The sequence below is a fragment of the Bombus impatiens genome, unplaced genomic scaffold (assembly GCF_000188095.3).
Source record: "Bombus impatiens unplaced genomic scaffold, BIMP_2.2 scf_0377, whole genome shotgun sequence".
Taxonomy (NCBI): Eukaryota; Metazoa; Arthropoda; class Insecta; order Hymenoptera; family Apidae; genus Bombus; species Bombus impatiens.
In genome coordinates, this window is record NT_176796.1 from 2,081,562 (window position 1) to 2,098,394 (window position 16,833).

Genomic DNA, 16,833 nt, shown 5'->3' on the forward strand with positions numbered 1-16,833 from the left:
AAATATTTCACTTTTTCTCACTAGATAACCGAGAAAATTCTGTTTCTTTCGCGACGAAAAAGAATTACGTAGATACATGGACAAAACCTAATTTCATTTACCGAAAGACTCGTTCTTACTTCTAACAATGCTTTCTTTTACATTTTTCTATCCCTCGTTTCGTTTTATGTAAAATATATTATACGACCAACTATATAACGAAGCTCCATACACGAGAAGAAAATATATATTAGCGATATATAAATTTTCGAGTAACAGTTTCTAGCCGACCGATGATACAGACGATAAATCGCTTCTCGGTGATAAAAGCTATTACGTAACGTTCTCTTTAAAACATCGAATCGTCGATAAGATTTTCATGTGCCCGTAAGCGTCCGCGATATTTATACGGCACTTGTTTAGACGTTTCGTGGTGGATCGACGAGGGTGGAAAATTTTCGAAAATTCGCCACGTAAAACGATAACTACCCCTTGTAAATAGCGGGGAGCAACAGGCTGTATCGCGGAACAAAGGGACATCGTCTCCTGCCCCACAGCATCGGAACGATAACGTCCAAAGAAATATGTTGCCCATTAACCTGGCTAATAATCAACGCGAATCGATATCGTTCGCTGACCGTCGAAAGGAAAAGAATCGGCCGTTCTAGCTCGCGGAACGTGGTAGTTTCACATTTAATTCGATATGTTGTCGCGCGTTGCACGATCTTAACGATGGCTTGGTCGTTTTCGTTGATGACGAGTACGGAACAACTTTAGGGGTGAGTTTCCCGGTGTAACAGTGATACGACGGTGGTAAGGTTAGTTACGATAATGCCAGGAGTCGGTGTAGCCTCGAGCATCTTGGCTAATTAAAACTCATAAATTACGTGGAAAGAGAGTGATGAGAATATAGCAACGTAACGGATGGACGTGCCCGAGGGTGCGCGTACGACTTGCACAAAAACTCTAAATTTCCACGAGTTCCGTTGTCTTTCTTACGTTTCTTCCGATCTTCTTAACGATACTTTATGGAATTTAACTTTTCTTTCATTTTGGTACCCCCTTTTTCCCTTTAGGTACACCGGTTTTATCTTAATTTCTATTATTTCTACTGCGCCTATGAAATATCGTTTGTGCAAAGTTTGAATTTACGATTGGAAAAACTGGTATGGGTATATAAATTTAGCATTTGGAAAAAGTTAAAGATTAAAAAGAGTTACGTTTTTCGAGATTTATATTATATATTATTATATTATATTTTCTTTATTCCATACGATTGATTTCAGATTCGCTAATTCTCATATGTCTACTATAATGAAGCCAGCTAGTAGCTAGAAAAGTGCACTGAACGTGCGTGGAAATCGTCGAGATCGAGCGATATAGAGCTTCGCAGAAATTACGTTAAAATCTTCTTTGAAAAAAAGAAAAAAAAAATAAAAAAATGACATTTCGTATTCATCGGCCTAATAGAACGATTAGAGAGACGTTTCTAACGGGAACGTACGGTAATGTTGTAGGAAGTTGACGCGTTTAGAGACAAACGTTATTTAAAATCGCGAATGCGGCTCTTTGGATGCGCGTTTCGCGAAGGTACACACACGAACGTTGCGGTGGAATTCGAGTCGGGCAACTAACGGCACTGGCTCGGTCGAGGACATTTAAATTCATACGCCGTGGCAACGGGCAATCTGCTCGCAGAAATAAGGGGTAACGCGCGTTCCATGCTTCTCAAAGTAGGAGGGACAGTCTAACTGGATAGCGGAGCGAGTCGCTGAAATTAATTCCCCTTTCGATATTCGTTGCTCGGACGCCGATTGATTTCCATTCGAGTGGAAAACGCGTTCCGGGTAAACAAAAATCTCACGGTGTGTGCTTTTAATCGTGCGTTTCGACTGCTTACCCCGAAACGTCCATGTTTTTGAATACAGTTATGTACTTTTAGGGAATATTAAAAAACCTGTACTCATATGATGCGCTCTACTGGTCAAAAGTTTGGAATCGCTACTTTTGATAGGAAACAAGAATTTGAGAATTCTATCATCGTAGAAAATTTTAATAAAGTAAAGCATATCGTTGTTCGCAGGTGTAACGTTAAATTCAAATTACTAATTAATAGAAGCAGCGCGAAAATATCCGAACGCTTACCGTATCAAATTTTTATAAAAGTATCAATATGTCGCTCAAGTTACGAACGCAGTTTTAGTCGCAGTTTTAGATAGCTCAAGTGGAAAAAGGAACAAAGAACTTAGTCTCGCTGCTAGGGTGGAAAGTAGCTTTCTTCCCCAATTCCACGATCTCGAAAGAAGTAAACGACGAATTCGTCGTATTTCTCTATTTGTCTCGTGTCTCGAAGAAATCTCGCTGGTTCTCGCAGCATCAGCTACGATTATTTGTTGCGTCGAACGTTTCCACCTACGTAGTCTTACGTAGTCGGGAATAGCTGCGTCTGAAATATGCCGACAGCGAAAAATTCCGAAGGAGCTCGATTCTGGCGGAATATTCTGCCACGGTCGGCATGAGTTCGGTTATCAGGGACAGGAATTAGATTTCTGTGACGCCGGTGGACAGCGCGGAGACGGCGCAGAGGAGCGCCGAACCGCTCGTGCAGCCGTATAACTCGGTCAATTTTATCGAGTTACTCTCCCGTTTCTCTGCCTTCGCGGCGCCCTGATCTTCATTCGTCCCATACTCGAATCTGGAACGTCTTATCGAAGTGGCTGCTCCGACAGGATGTCCGAAATTTCCTCGACACGACCTTCTCTTATAATCTCCATTTTCCTTCTCTTCGTTTCTTTTTCGATCGTTTTTCTTCCTTTTCTACTTCCATTTTTTCTTTTTTCTTTTTTCTTTTTTTAAATCAGATTCCCTGCGCTGGGAAAGACCGCTCCTCTTTCAACCGAACTTCATATCTCTCCATTATGAAATTTTTGTTCGTCAGTCGCGCCACGTTGTACGATAGCCAGGTCCGTCGACTTTATTACGTGTTTGTGCTACTGGCAGCGTTTGGATTCTATTTGTACAAAACGTATTCTTCGAGCAGTTTGCCTGTCTGCAAACAATGAAGTTGCTTCGGGCGACTTGTTAAAATATTGTTCGCCAGTTGAGTGACGGAACTACTTTTCTCACATTTTGTTTCGACGCAATAAAGACCGTTTCTTTTGGACAGATCTTCTATCCTGACTTTAATAACCATTCTGATCAAACAACGCGTCTGTGTAAAAGTCTCCTTTGACTTTTCGCTCGTATTTTTATCGTGCCTTTTTGCGATATTTTTTTGCACTTTGTTTAAAGCTTGTACGATAGATTTTTCACGACGTTTGAAGAAATACTGTCTTTGAGAGACGTTCCTGCTTATAATGAGCGCATTAACATACTAAAACACGGGTATCGTCTCTATTTACTTCATTTTCGGTGCAATTTCATCGCCCTTACGTCATCCTCGCTTGTCCTTTTGCGAGGTTCCTTTGTGCAACGATCCGTGTACCGATTTATCAAGCTCCTTTTAACTCGTACCGCGTGCTATATTGTTGCCGCCTGTTGACGCTACTTTGCACGCTCGCGCATTTCTTCCTTTATCTCGAGTAATTGTGTCGCGTCGCTTCGACGATTGTCATTTACGTGTTCCAGTGTAACTGCTATTAAATACGTTCGACTAACGGGAGTATCTCGATACTTTGAACAACTTTTATTTTTTTAATCTTTATCGTTTTCTTAGATAATTTCCTACAAATAAGCATGTAAAATGTTCGTACGTGAAATAAATTTAATTCGGTAGAAACCAATTGCGCAAATTCTGTACGCGTTCTACATTTCTTCATCGATCCTGAAGTGGAAGCGAAAATGCAGGTAGGGTCGGTTAAAAGTTTAGGCTTCTCTGTGCCGTAAACTTTCTCTTCGAACACGTGAAACTTGGCATTTCCAAAAATAGCGTTCTAAATTCGAAACTCGGCGTCCTTAATGGAGACACGTTTGCGCCAGTTTCGTTGAAAGCGTGTCCTCGTGTAGATGGGCGTGTGACACTTTACGGCTTACACAAGCGAATTTCTAGTCGAACGGCCTAGATAAAAATTCGTAATTATCTCGGTCGGATAGCTTTTATTGTCATCTCTGCTCGTCTATTGTGTCGATTGTATGGTACGCTTTTCCTATTTGCCGAGTCAACAGTCAGACTCGAGGCTCGGTCCGACGTCATAACAGCTACCTCCCTTCTTCCATTTCCGGCTATGCTGTCTCGCTGACAAGTATTGTGCTGTTTGCATAAAGCGACGAGAGGCTTCGAGGTAACGAGACTCGAACAGGAATCGCAGTTGCCAATGAAATTCTATTTTGCCCCGTGTTAGGCCTCGTTTCGTGCACGCTATGCTACTTACAGGATCGATTTACTCGGTCGTCATTGCCTCTTCAGACCGGTTTCTCTGTGCAACCAGGAAAAAAGAAAGACGAAGAAACGAAAGACAAACAAAAGGGCACCCCTCGCAAGAGGAAAGTAGGTTGCAGTATTTTTAAACGGGCTCGATTTAAGACTCAATTTATTCGCGTTACGTTTGTCCATACCGAAGTTTTTAAACTACATTTTCCATTCACGACAAAGAATGTGATATAGAGAGGTACGCGTGTTCTTTATATCGACACCAGGATTTCGTCCATTGGCTTCCTTCTGGCCACTCTATCCTTCTCGGTCGTGCATCGTGTTTCTAGACCGTAGCTTCTTTCCATCGTGGTACGTACAAAACCTCGTTTCTGTGTCTCCTGGCGCAGGAACTATTTTGTACCACATTTTCCTTTGAGAAGGCCGTGGTATCTAGCTTATTAGATTCTTGTTGGTCGTCTCGGCGACATGTTTTCCTATTTGACGCGTATGGTACCCTCGTGTATTCGCACGTTGTGCAAGCCCTGTCAACCTTTCCTCTATATTAAATTCGCTCTGGTCCTCGATTTACCTTCGTTTCGATGCCATTTCGTTGTTTCCTTCGTTTCTCGTTATTTGTTGCTTTAAAACGTTCGTATTTCGAAGCTGAAAAAACGCAAGCCAGCCAGGGGATGGAAAGGAATTTTTTTTTTACGGGAGAACAATCCATAGAGAAAGTAAAACAACGATGGCGAACGATGCGGTTGGAAGGGCGCTCGAACGTTGGAGAAGAGTCGTTGAACTTTTCACGCAGAAGTACGCCACGAATGCCGGGAAGTTTCGGCCGTTTCGTCGGAAGGAAACAGAGACGAAACGCGATCGATCCGATTCGTTTCGGTTCGAAGCGAAAGTAATTCCAATTTCATCGAGAAATTTAATATCGATACTCCGTCGATACAGTTGGCCGGTGTTTCCTTGGCTATCTCGAGGATTCGAGATTGATCTTTTAGCGTGTTCCATTAACAATCCTCCGACAGTTCCGCTGCAAAAGCGCGAACTATTTCTCGTTATCTTATCGATTCCTCGGGAATTATTTCCGAATTCTTCTCGCTTGGAGAAAAATACGGCCGGCCGATCGAAATGGCTATCGAATAAAATGGATTCTGTCTATTTTTCATCGCCCGTCGAACCTTGTATCGATTCGTCACAGCTGCGTTTATATTTCAAATTAAGCCGTTCGTTTATTTCGAGCGATATCGGCGGAACAAGTGGAAGAGGTTCGATATAGGTCAGGCCGAGCCACGATGATCGTTCGACTTTCAGTATTTTTGATTCTGTCTTGTTCTCGTTCACGCGAACACGGATAAAATTTTCTGAAACGTCGAATGTCGTTGTTCGCTGTGTTACATCAACGCGTTCCCACCACGGCGATCGAGCAACTCGGAGGAAGATTTTAAACACGATATCGCTGTTGCGAAACAAATTTAATTTCAATTGTCCTCGTATAGTACGTGCAGCTTTGTTCGTCTAGCTTCGCGAGGATACCCGAGTGTGTGCTCGTGGTAAACGTTCTGAAGCGTGCACTGAAGAGTAAGTTAGTCAAGAGTGAACTGTATGACTAAGAAGCCAAGAATGTTTGAAGTCAACACGGAAGAAAGAAAGAAAGAAAGAAAGAAAGAAAGAAAGAAAGAAGGAAAGAAAGAAAGAAAGAGAAAAAGGAATCGTAAAAAAATATTTGCCTACAGCTTGCAGCTATTACTCGCATTGTTTCCTTCGTCAATCATCTTCGGAATACCACGTTGCTCTGAAATTCCGTACGACAACTGTGTATGTGCGACGATAATCATCGTTCTACCGTGCGCATTTTTCAGCAGGTCAAATATCAAATCTACTGTCGCGTGAAAAGTCTGGTGGCATATATACGAGGACTGGCAGGAATATTTTCTTGCTCGTGTATACATATATATTCTTCCACCCTCCTTGGCTGTGTGCTCCCTCGGGACAGCCGGGGGACGACGTCTAGGCCTTTCATTTTCATCGGGCTTCTCTCGTCGAGGCTTTTCAAGAAGGGAGGGGAAAAAAAGTACGCCGTGAAGAAAACCACATGAGAGATATGATCGTTCTTCGACAACATGCACTTAATCAGGTCGGCTTTATGTGGAAGCGGAGGGCTAAAGTGAAAGCCAGAGAGGAAGGACACTGGCTCAGATACGAAGCTCCGACAGACTCGTCGAGGGGGGAGAAAATGTCGAGCCGAGCGAGACCTTAATTTCCTGTAGCATTCCGGCTTATCTCTTTCGCGATTTATCGACCTACCCCGAAAGTTACACGCTCACGACTCGCAGAAACATTGGTTGTCCTCGAACATCCGTTTCCTGGCTGCGTTACCCGGCATCCGAAGTCGATTATGATTGTTCGTCCACTTTTTAGTGGCTCGTAAACGTCGTTTCCTTTTTAGATGGAGATACGTCCGCGTTGCCTCCAGATCGGCGGAATTTTCGCAGTAGAAATTATTTCGCGGGTCCTTTACCAACGATATCGCGCGATTTTTTTCAACGTTTAATCTAAAAATATCGAAAAATAACGTCATAAGCTTATTAACCGTTCTTATAGAGACATGGAAGCCGAGTGGAAATTAAACTTTATTTTTCTCGACCTGGAACGACGATTCGTTCCACGAGCGTGGTTCGATATTACGAAGCAAGAGCTCAATAAATACGAAAAATACAATTAGCGAAGGAAAATTGTACATTGCAGGTCGTTCAACCTTCGTACGCATAACACGGTCTATCGAGCACGTTGAGTAATGTCTGTTGTTCTCGTACCGATAAAAGCGTACAAGCTATTCGTTAATCCGATGCAAAGAAAAGCTGTATGGTCAAACGACAGCTTTGTCTCGGCGCATCCAATTCGATATCAAGCTTTCGAACGTTCCCGTTGCATTTTTTTCTAGATATCGAATGGAGTAAATCTTTCGAGGTGGAACAAAAAAGTAATTATGCGTTTGGAAGCTCGCGGTTTTCTATACCGATTTCAACATCGAACTGTAATTAAGCAATGTATCCTTGATATTTAATTATGCGCGCTGCTGCTGGCTTTCACGGAGAAAATTTATTGTCTGTTATTATTGAAATGTGAGGTATTCGCGGTGAAATTTTCGTTTTACCACGATAATCCCGTTACCAGAGACAATGCTTCGTAATTATAGGAACAATGCCCGAAAGACAATGAGACGTGGCGCGCGTAATGTTTTTGCTGTAATAACCGTGTATCGGTACGTTTTCCCTGGTCTCCTGCCTGATATCAGGAAACGGAGCGAGCCACTTACGGACAGGCACTCCCAGCTAATTTCCGGCTGTAAATACTCGATTCGGTCCTATCCTGTTCGCATCCCATTCCCCTCTGATCGATGTCTTCTTTCCGTTTCCATTCCATCACTTTCCAATATTTTTATTCCAACAGGGAATTTCTACGCTCTAGGGTAAAATAACCTTCTTCTTCATCTAAAAACGTATTCAGAGTATTGGGACAAAAATACGATAAGTCACATTCACCATTTTTATTCCACGAAGTCGGTATTAACTGTTTGACTTCCTGTTTTGTTTTCGCGCTGACACGTTTCTTCGTTCTCTTCAAAGTTTTTGAAATATTAAGATAATCGCTTAGTTCGATAATTACACCTTCGGATTTCGCAAAACTTCGTCAACTTTGTCAGCTACCGTTTTTAGAAGATTTTTATTTAGAAGATTTTTATGTTTATACAACCTAATAGGTTGTTTTTATCTTTAATTGTAAGAGACTGAAAGTACGACAAGTATAATGATAATAAATTACAATGGAAGTATAATAACGATATTTTATCTCTGTTTCAGATACGCGACTGGTTGACGGTCGAAGAAGAGATGCTGCGAAAACAAGCCGTGGTCGTCGGCGATGTCGGCGAAATTATGGAGGCGCTTGATAAACAAATGGTAAGTAGATTATCGTCGCTCGCACGACAAATTCACGATTCGCTTTAGATGCGTAAGTTCTTCGTTCGTGCGCCGCGCTGTTCTTGCATTTTACATGACGTCCAATAGCTTCATGTTCATTTCCGTTCGCTCAAAGTTTCGCAAAATAGTTTCTAAATATTTAACGATGCTTGGAGTATTTATTAATAATCTTCGACCGTTTAATCTTCCTTCTTAATCTAAATTCTATAATAGTCCTTCTATCATTTATTATCGCAATGTAAATCTTAAACAGTAAGCTGTGTAAAAATCTCCTAAAAATTTTATTGTAGATTTATTGCACCTAAAAATGTCATTTTCCTCCTTTATCCTCCTCGATTATTTTACCAAACGTGTCAACCCTACGTGAATGCAGAGAACTAAGAGTTCCTACGTCGGCAAAGGCATGATCTGCAATATCCACGAGGGGATTGTAAACGAGCAGCTTCGTAGCTTCAACCCTTATCTGTACTTGGAGGGTAAAGCGAGAACCTCTCTGCGTTATCAGCGCAGAGTTTCTTCCCAGTTTGTCGATCGACGATTGCTGCACGGTAGTTTCAACGGATCCTTGTAAGCAAGGGTGCGATGGCGCTTTCTCAGTTTTCCGAGGGTTAAAGGTGGGGGTTTCTGGGGGTTTACTGACCGGGAAAACCCTGACATTGGCATTGGCATTAAGGGTCCAATGAACGCTGCCACGCCTTCCTATTTGTGCGTCGACGATACATTGTTGCTTCACGCGCAATAGTTATGCTCAGACTATTGATTACTCGTCCGTTGATTTGCTACGTATCTCTCGTCCACAAATTTTCCTCTTTTATTTCTTTTTTTATCTTTGGCTTCGTTGGAAAAATATTTTTTAATATTTTTATCGATTCCCTGTTTTTCTTCGGAGTTTATTATTTTTTCCATGATAAAATATCAAAACGAAATGCTTTAGATCGAATAATTCGACGATATCGATGCAAATTTGTATTTTCATCCTCATAAACGGATAATTACAATTTATGTAACGTTTGGTTTCTCGAAAGAAGTGTCCTCTTCTCCGAGGCTCTAGAAACAAGGGCAGTGCAGGCAAAGGAAAATTGTAGGTTCGATTTCCCGTGTTTTACATTAAAGATCGCGTTGCTAATATAAACACTTTTCAAGTGGAGCAAAGTCAACTTAGCCCGTTTTCTTTCCGCGAGTTCTATTTATTTGTTCCATTGATCGTTTCCATAACGGTAGCGAGGGTGAAAGGACCCATAAAGTGTGCTTTGTGTAGTATCAATGGTCGGTCGTAATCTTTTCAGCTCGGAGCAAAGCGGTGTGGGTTGGTGTTCGATAAAACTCGACTGAAGGAATTAATTAAATCTTATTGGCAGTCCTTTCGCGAATGCTCCTCTTCAATGGAGGCTCGTACCAGAACGAGTGCTTCTTCTATCTCTCGTCCTGTCCTTATCGAGAGCGCTTTTTCCTCGATTCGAGAACACCGCCGGACAGCAAGCGATTGTTCCTCGACTCCGAGGATATTTCAGATTTTTCCGTCTCTCGTTCGAAAGCGCTGAGAAAGTTCGGAAGCGAGCGAAGAGAAGGCCCCACGAAGTTCGATTACCTTTGTATCTGTCGATGAATTTTGCGCGTGAAAAGAAAGAAAGCCTGTGTCCCATTCTTGATCAATGATAACCGGTTTCCACTGAAATCATATGGCGGCCCTTGTCTCGTTAAAGCGCCACTCGAATCGCTGGGACACAATTTCACAAGGACGGTAGAAAACAATGGGTCGGTTACGGCGGTGTTGTTATTGATTTCCGATTGGAGGAAGCCGGAGCAAAAGATATGGAGAAATGAAAGAGCCACCGAGTGGAAGAGGAAGGAAGAGATAGACAGAGAGTTGAGACGAAGGTTTTTCATAATGCATAGAGGAATATCAGCACTCTTTGAATAGCGCTGATTACTGGAATTAAAATCATTCGATACTCGAAACTGGAGTAATTAAACCGGCGAGGAACAGAAGCACAGGTTTCTAAGGAAATACGCGATCGTACGCGTATCGCTTTTTACGTCGTTTCTTGTCTCGTACGTCGAAATGGTAATCTACTTATCCTACGTTAAAAAAAAGAAAATCTTAATTAAGTACCAACGATAGATAGGATGAACGTATACGTAAACTTCGAGTATCCGAAGGCTAAATTGCAGATGGTCTTTGATTTGTCATTTAAAACGAGGAGGATGTACGTTCGAAGGTGCGTCGTCGACGTTTTCGTGCATATATTACGCGATGTTGCGCTGCACTGAACTTCAGTCAATGTAACTGTGTCACTTTGGAAGAGCAGCGTTGAAATTCGAAAGCGTTAAAATTTGAGCGACTCGAACCACCGAGTTGGTCGGAATCGTCGTGTAATTTGAACTTGTAATTGGATATTAAATCAATGTCTCTGTAGAGTAAAACGGCAAATTATCGTCGGGTATATCGCTGAATATTACAACGGTTGTTTGCGCAGTCGTTTGATACTGTAACGATCGACTTTACGCGCTAATTAGTTTACCTTCGTAGAGAGATGCGATCATCGAATTACTATGTATATCCTCGAATCCTTTTCTACGTTATACAAATTACAAAGACCGTTTCTACATCGTAGTTGCAGCAGTATTCGCGTTAGTCATGTCTGTAATGCGTGACGTAACTGCACCGCCCCTGTTCTCTGCTTTTCCAAACGTAGTAGTAGAAGAACATTCCTTCCATCCAATATTACAAGATCGTCGTTTTGCCGCGCCGAGTCGAGGCGAAATTTCCTTAAAGAGGTAGCACGGTCCGGTATCTAATTACGCGGAGTTTTGACGAACTTTCTCCGGCCAACTTCCACAACGATTTTCGCAATTAGTGTCTCGCTCGAGTCGGAGCCGGCTAAATTGAAATTACTTTCGAATTATTTCGATTCGAGCTGAAGGGAAAGAGAGAGAAGGAGAGAGAGAGAGAGGCGTGAACAAAACGATATCCGGATGAGGCTGTACGCTTTTACGCGCGTCACGCACGTCTGAGTCAAGTTCTCGAATTCGCCTTGCAAGCTGTTGCAGACTGGAACGGGATATTTAATTGCCGTTCCTTTTGTAGAACGTTCTCGCGATTACGAGCAAAGAAATGGCAAATTTTTCCGCGAAGGCCAGACGTGGTAGATGTTGGCGAGCTGAAGTCACAGTGCTCGATTTAGTTCGACCTCGTTAAAGTAATATCGCGCGAGGAACGTGCGCATCATCGCATTTTTCACGTCGTCGTGTGCATACTCATAAACGCGCGACCCATTTTTAATCCAACGTCAAAGGTCCTTTTTCGATCGATTTTTCCACCTCGTTGCGTTCTCTTTCCCCGTTTCTCGCTTTATTCCTCGTCCCTTTTTCAGTAATTGTGCAATTCAGTGACCTTTCCCAATTTTGATTATCGAACTCTAGTCTTTTTTTTTTTATTGAAATTTGTCAAGCTCCCTCGATCGATTTCTTGCTTTACCGATGAACTAAGAAAGATTTTAAGAGAAAAACCGAAACGAAATAATTGAAATTAAGAATTCCTCTTTATTCACGGATTATTTATTCCGTGCAATTGAAAGTTCGACAGGATTTTCGACTGACTCGGTCAGCGTGTTTTCGATTTTAATTCGGACCCGCGAAATTTGTCGGTTTCGGACCGGTACGTAACGATAGATCTACGCGGTGATACAGCAGTTTGAAAAAACATTCGTACAGATAAACTTGAATTTGAGGCGCGACGTAAATAAAATTTGTATGGCGAGAGGCTGTAAAGTTACTTTGAGCGAAACGTTTGTTCTAATTGTTTCGCGTGTAAATCAAACACACTGTCCCTCCATAAATTGAATCGTACTCACTGACGTCTAACTTTGAATCGCGTATACAACAGGCAAGTCGATGTTACCCTGGCTCTTGTATTATTCAACGAGTCCAGGATTTTTATCCTTATCGCGCCTTTATCATATTTTCCGCTGTTTGCTTCCCACGCGAATACACGCGAATGAAATTTTGACGACTCGCTACGAAGTATTATATTCATTGACGATAATCTGATATGAGAATTCCGGTTGATACAAGGAATTCTTTGTGCCTGATATTTTAGAATTTTAAAGAATACATTGATGTTCGTAGTATACTCGAACGATTGTCACAATGGAATATATTTTGTTTAATTTTATTATCATTCGTATAAAGTCTCAGAAATAACATTTCCAAGGAGAATTATTTGGTCTTAGCATTCGGCAATTATAGAAGGGTGGATTGCGTGTGCGCAATGCGCATCTTCTTTATCCCCTCGACATCCGATTAGGTACCATGGCAGCGATAGATTTGACCTCGCGCTTGATAAATCGGAAATAACGAATGTTCTTTTTGTGCTAAAATCTTTCGAATCCACCGGTAATACCTGTTTTTCTTCTTTTTTCTCTTTTTTCTTAAGGAACAAAAGGTATCGAAAACTCTGGTGGGTCGCTTTAAAATTGTTTAAAATATTCGAAATAATACATAAATCAATATCGGGTAATCCTGAGCGCGATAGCAAAATTTTCGTTACGTTCGACCAAAAAATGGAAAATACAAAAAAAGATACGAGAAAAATTGGAAATTATTTTCTGTTTGGAAGAATCAAACGCAATTTTGTTTCATCCTATCAAATTTTCAATTTCCAACCCTTCGGTAACGAAATTGCTGCGTCTGTTTTGGCGATGGTTTAAAGCGCTTACTAAACGGCACCCTCTGTACGCGAATTTTGTGCCCCGTAGGCTTTATACCCCGTAAGCTATAGAAGAGAGGATGATACATATATACATATACACACACATATACATATACATATACAAATGCATATACATACACATATACATACGTACATGCATACATACATACTTACATACATACATACATACATACATACATACATACATACATAAGTATGTATGTATATATGTAACGCTATTATATATATATATATATATGTATATATATAATACCGTTTCCTAGCTACCACAGATGCCCATGAAGCTGCGAATTTCAGTCAGTTTCTCGGCGGGCTTCCATCGAAATACTCGCGCTGGAAAATCATACGGCCATGTTTTATTAACCAGGAAAATTTTGATTATTCGTCAGTCGTGCTATTTGGTTCCACGTTTCGTCGTCCCCTGTTCTCTCTTTCGTAAAGCTGTTCATTTTCTCTGAACGTATTTCTCGTACCATTTTGCGTTCCTCCATAGATTGATTACGTTCGTTCGTTGGTTTAATAAACGTAAGAGCATTTACATCAACGACGAGTATGTGAACGAAGAGGCAACGATCGATCGCAACGAGACTGCATTGCTCGACGAATCGAAGCGAACAACCCGCAGAAAAATTTAGAAATCACCGACAGTTTCAAGATTTTTCGAAACCGTGATCGTTTCGGAATAAACACTCGTCGTTGCAGCCTACCGCGGTTTCAATTAATTCGACGACGCAATCGTGTACCGGAGCTGGTAAACTATTTGCACGATATAATATCAAATTAACGTTCTGCTTTATCGTTACGCGCACCGGTGCTCGTTGTTCGAAATCGTTAAACCGTCTTTCTGATTAATTTACATTCCGCGTATATACGTACCGGGTGAACGAATGGAGAACGGTGCAGGTATCCGAAAAAGAAACAGGCCACGAAACTGTTCGTATCGGCGCGTTCGTTATACTTGCATTAATGAGGAATTCGCGTGGTAATTGTCGGGGCCACGGATAACCGAAGTTGCCGCGCTAATTTGCCAATCGCTAACGAACCTCTCCGACGAATCTCGTCTCTTGCGTTTCTCACGGCGTGGCGTGCAACAACGCAACGCGTAGTTTAGTTATCGGCGCGTGAATCCGATAATGTGATTTTGACGAGAGGGCGCCAATGAAATTTCGCCGACGATGCGGCCAACGAAATATGTAGCAAACGAAACGAAAATCGATACAGCCTGCTGGCCGGCTCGCTGCTCCTCCTCTTTGCCGCGCTCTGTTCCTCGTGCTCTTCTTCGTCTCTTCGTCTCTTCGTGAATGGATGCGGTGAAACGAGTCGCAACCGCCCTACTCGGCCTTCCTTCCACCAGATAAGAAGGATCGTGGCTGATTTTCCCGTTGTTTCGATCGTTCTTGTTCGCCGCGCGGTTAAATCGCGAAAGAGGAATGATTTTTCTCCTTTTAATCGAATTACGCGGACGAATTGGTTCAGTCCCAACAGCGAGTCCTAATTTCGTTCGAAAGGATTTAAGGATCCATTTGCCCCCTCTGTTCTTCGATTCGTTATCGATGATCAATTTTGTATTTGGTCGAAATTCAGTGGAATACGCGGCGATAAAAAAACGATGATCCGGTTGGCCGATTTATTTCTCGATTGTTAGTATAATTTCTTATTATTACATTTTGTTATTTATAACATTTTCATTATCTGGCGATATCGTGTCTAGTTTGCATTTATTTTTAATCAGCTTGAATATTCCTTTTCATAAACTGGCAAGTTAACATCCGCGTTTAATTTCATGCATCAAACTTCCTGATCCGAGAGCATTTCGTTTAAACGGTTAATCAAAAACGATTCGATTCGATAACGCGCGCAAAACCGCGCTCGGATAATCTGTATAGAATAATTTATCTGGAATATCGTATAATTATTGTCCGGTTAAATTCGATTAGAACAGCATCGGTCGGATGATTAAGTTAATATCCGTTTCATGGAATATCGATAGCGAGGAAATTTACATGTCCAACCTACTATTCCAACTTATCTGTTATCCAGAAGGAATTCAAATTGATCTCGTCATCGTTGAGTCGTTAGGTTGGATATCTACCCTTCGAATATCCTCCAATTTCCCATCGCTCTATACCTGTCTTGTCGGTACTCATTTAAAAGTTTTGACATTGCGGTAAGCCGCATTATCCGTTACCTCGACTGGTCCCGCAGAGGCCCACGCAGTTTGACTGGCTGACAGTCAGCGGTTTGACGTGTCTCGTCATTTCCAGTTCCCTCGCAGCGAAAGGTAATTTCTTCCTTCTAATATTCGAACCGCTCTGCTTTGTCGTATTTCCAAATCTAATCGTAAAATTTCCTGTAACACAGGAAACTAGAAAATAAACAAAGATATCCACCGAGACACCGAGACTGTGATTTCGCAGCTACGTTTCTCGCTTCCGCGGCTTTAAACAAGATGCCCCAGAATGACGACGTATCGTCGATCGTGTACGCTAAGTTCAGAGCAAGGTTGAAATAACGATAAAAGGCCAGATCCTTGGTCTTCGTCTTCGGTCACCGTAGGTCACTCGTTTTACCTTGAAAACGTCGCATATAGATAGACATCGATGATCGAAGATTATACGAGACGAACGTAAACACGTCGTTCAGACTTCGTATCGCAAAACTGGGTTTTGTTTGCGACTTCTTTTTTTAACGACCACTGTCGAATTGCAGTAGTTTACGGTTCGTGCGTCCGTGGATTTACGGGGAGACGGTAGAGCAGCGACAATGAGGACGTTTTCGGACGCATTGCGATAAATTCGCGCGCAAAATATCAGTGGCGCGTGCTCGCGGTGAAAGTGGCGCGTAAACGCACGGCGGAAACGATGGGACCGCGCGTGATTTTCGTCCAACGATCCTAAACGGGCGAGTTACGAAGGAGTTGGAACCGAAGCTGCTCGCGCGAATAAACCAGAGGAGAATCGTTGTCTGGCGGAGAATACACAACGATGCGCGGAACCGAGAAAAGCCAGGCGGAATCGTTTCGTTAGCGTGTAAAGTGTGTGTAAGCGCGATGGATCGAAAGGAAGCACGACCGGGTAGCTCGAGTAGCTTCTCCGGGTGTACCAACACTCTACAACTTCGATTCAACGTAAGTACACGATTTATGCTTCGCATCCGAACGCCGAAGAACACGAAAAAGGATGAGTCGCGACGACGAAATCGCAGCCGCCTCGCGTACTGATATTTGCTCGCATTTAACGGGCTTAATGACGGTGCCGGGTACGGGAATTTATTGCTGGCCTGCCTGCGCGACGTTGTTCCTCGACAGACGAGTAGGTAAAAGGAAACACGGGAGAATTACAGAGCTTAATATCAACCAGCGATTCGTAAAGTGGCAGCTGTTTTCTCTTGTTTCAGGACCGTCGTTTACTTCAGTCCCCAGGAATGAATGCAATTAAAAAATCGCGTTTCCCGTTTCCAGGCATTGCCCCGTAATCGCGCGAAGTTTCAAGAGGGTTGTTCTTCGGTTTTCTAATTTCGTTTGTTACCTTTAACGAGTTTAAAAGAAAGGTTTGCGTTGGCGAACATTGAAACGCATTTTACTCGCTAAATACACACTCAGCTGGTTCTGCGAACTAAGTAACTAACTTTGCGTTAGAAGCGCGTACGTCGAACAGACGACATTCTATCAACGTGATACGAAAGTCGAGAGACGTAAGAGTCTACTATGTAAACCAATGGGTAAAATTCTACGCGTTAAAACGCGTATTCCAACTTAGCGAACGTCGTTCTTCCACGTCTCG

At 42.3% G+C, this 16,833-nt stretch overlaps 1 protein-coding gene across 9 annotated transcripts in view; it reads left to right on the forward strand.

Moving 5' to 3' along the window:
• LOC100747894 (dystrophin, isoforms A/C/F/G/H) overlaps positions 1 to 16,833 on the forward strand; it is a 445,522-nt gene that overhangs the window by 75,794 nt on the left and 352,895 nt on the right. For all 9 annotated transcript variants that reach the window (XM_033320912.1, XM_033320911.1, XM_012386070.3 and 6 more), the window contains one exon: positions 8,200 to 8,298. In XM_033320912.1, the coding sequence (XP_033176803.1) occupies positions 8,200 to 8,298 (99 nt within the window). The remainder of the gene's footprint in view (positions 1 to 8,199; positions 8,299 to 16,833) is intronic.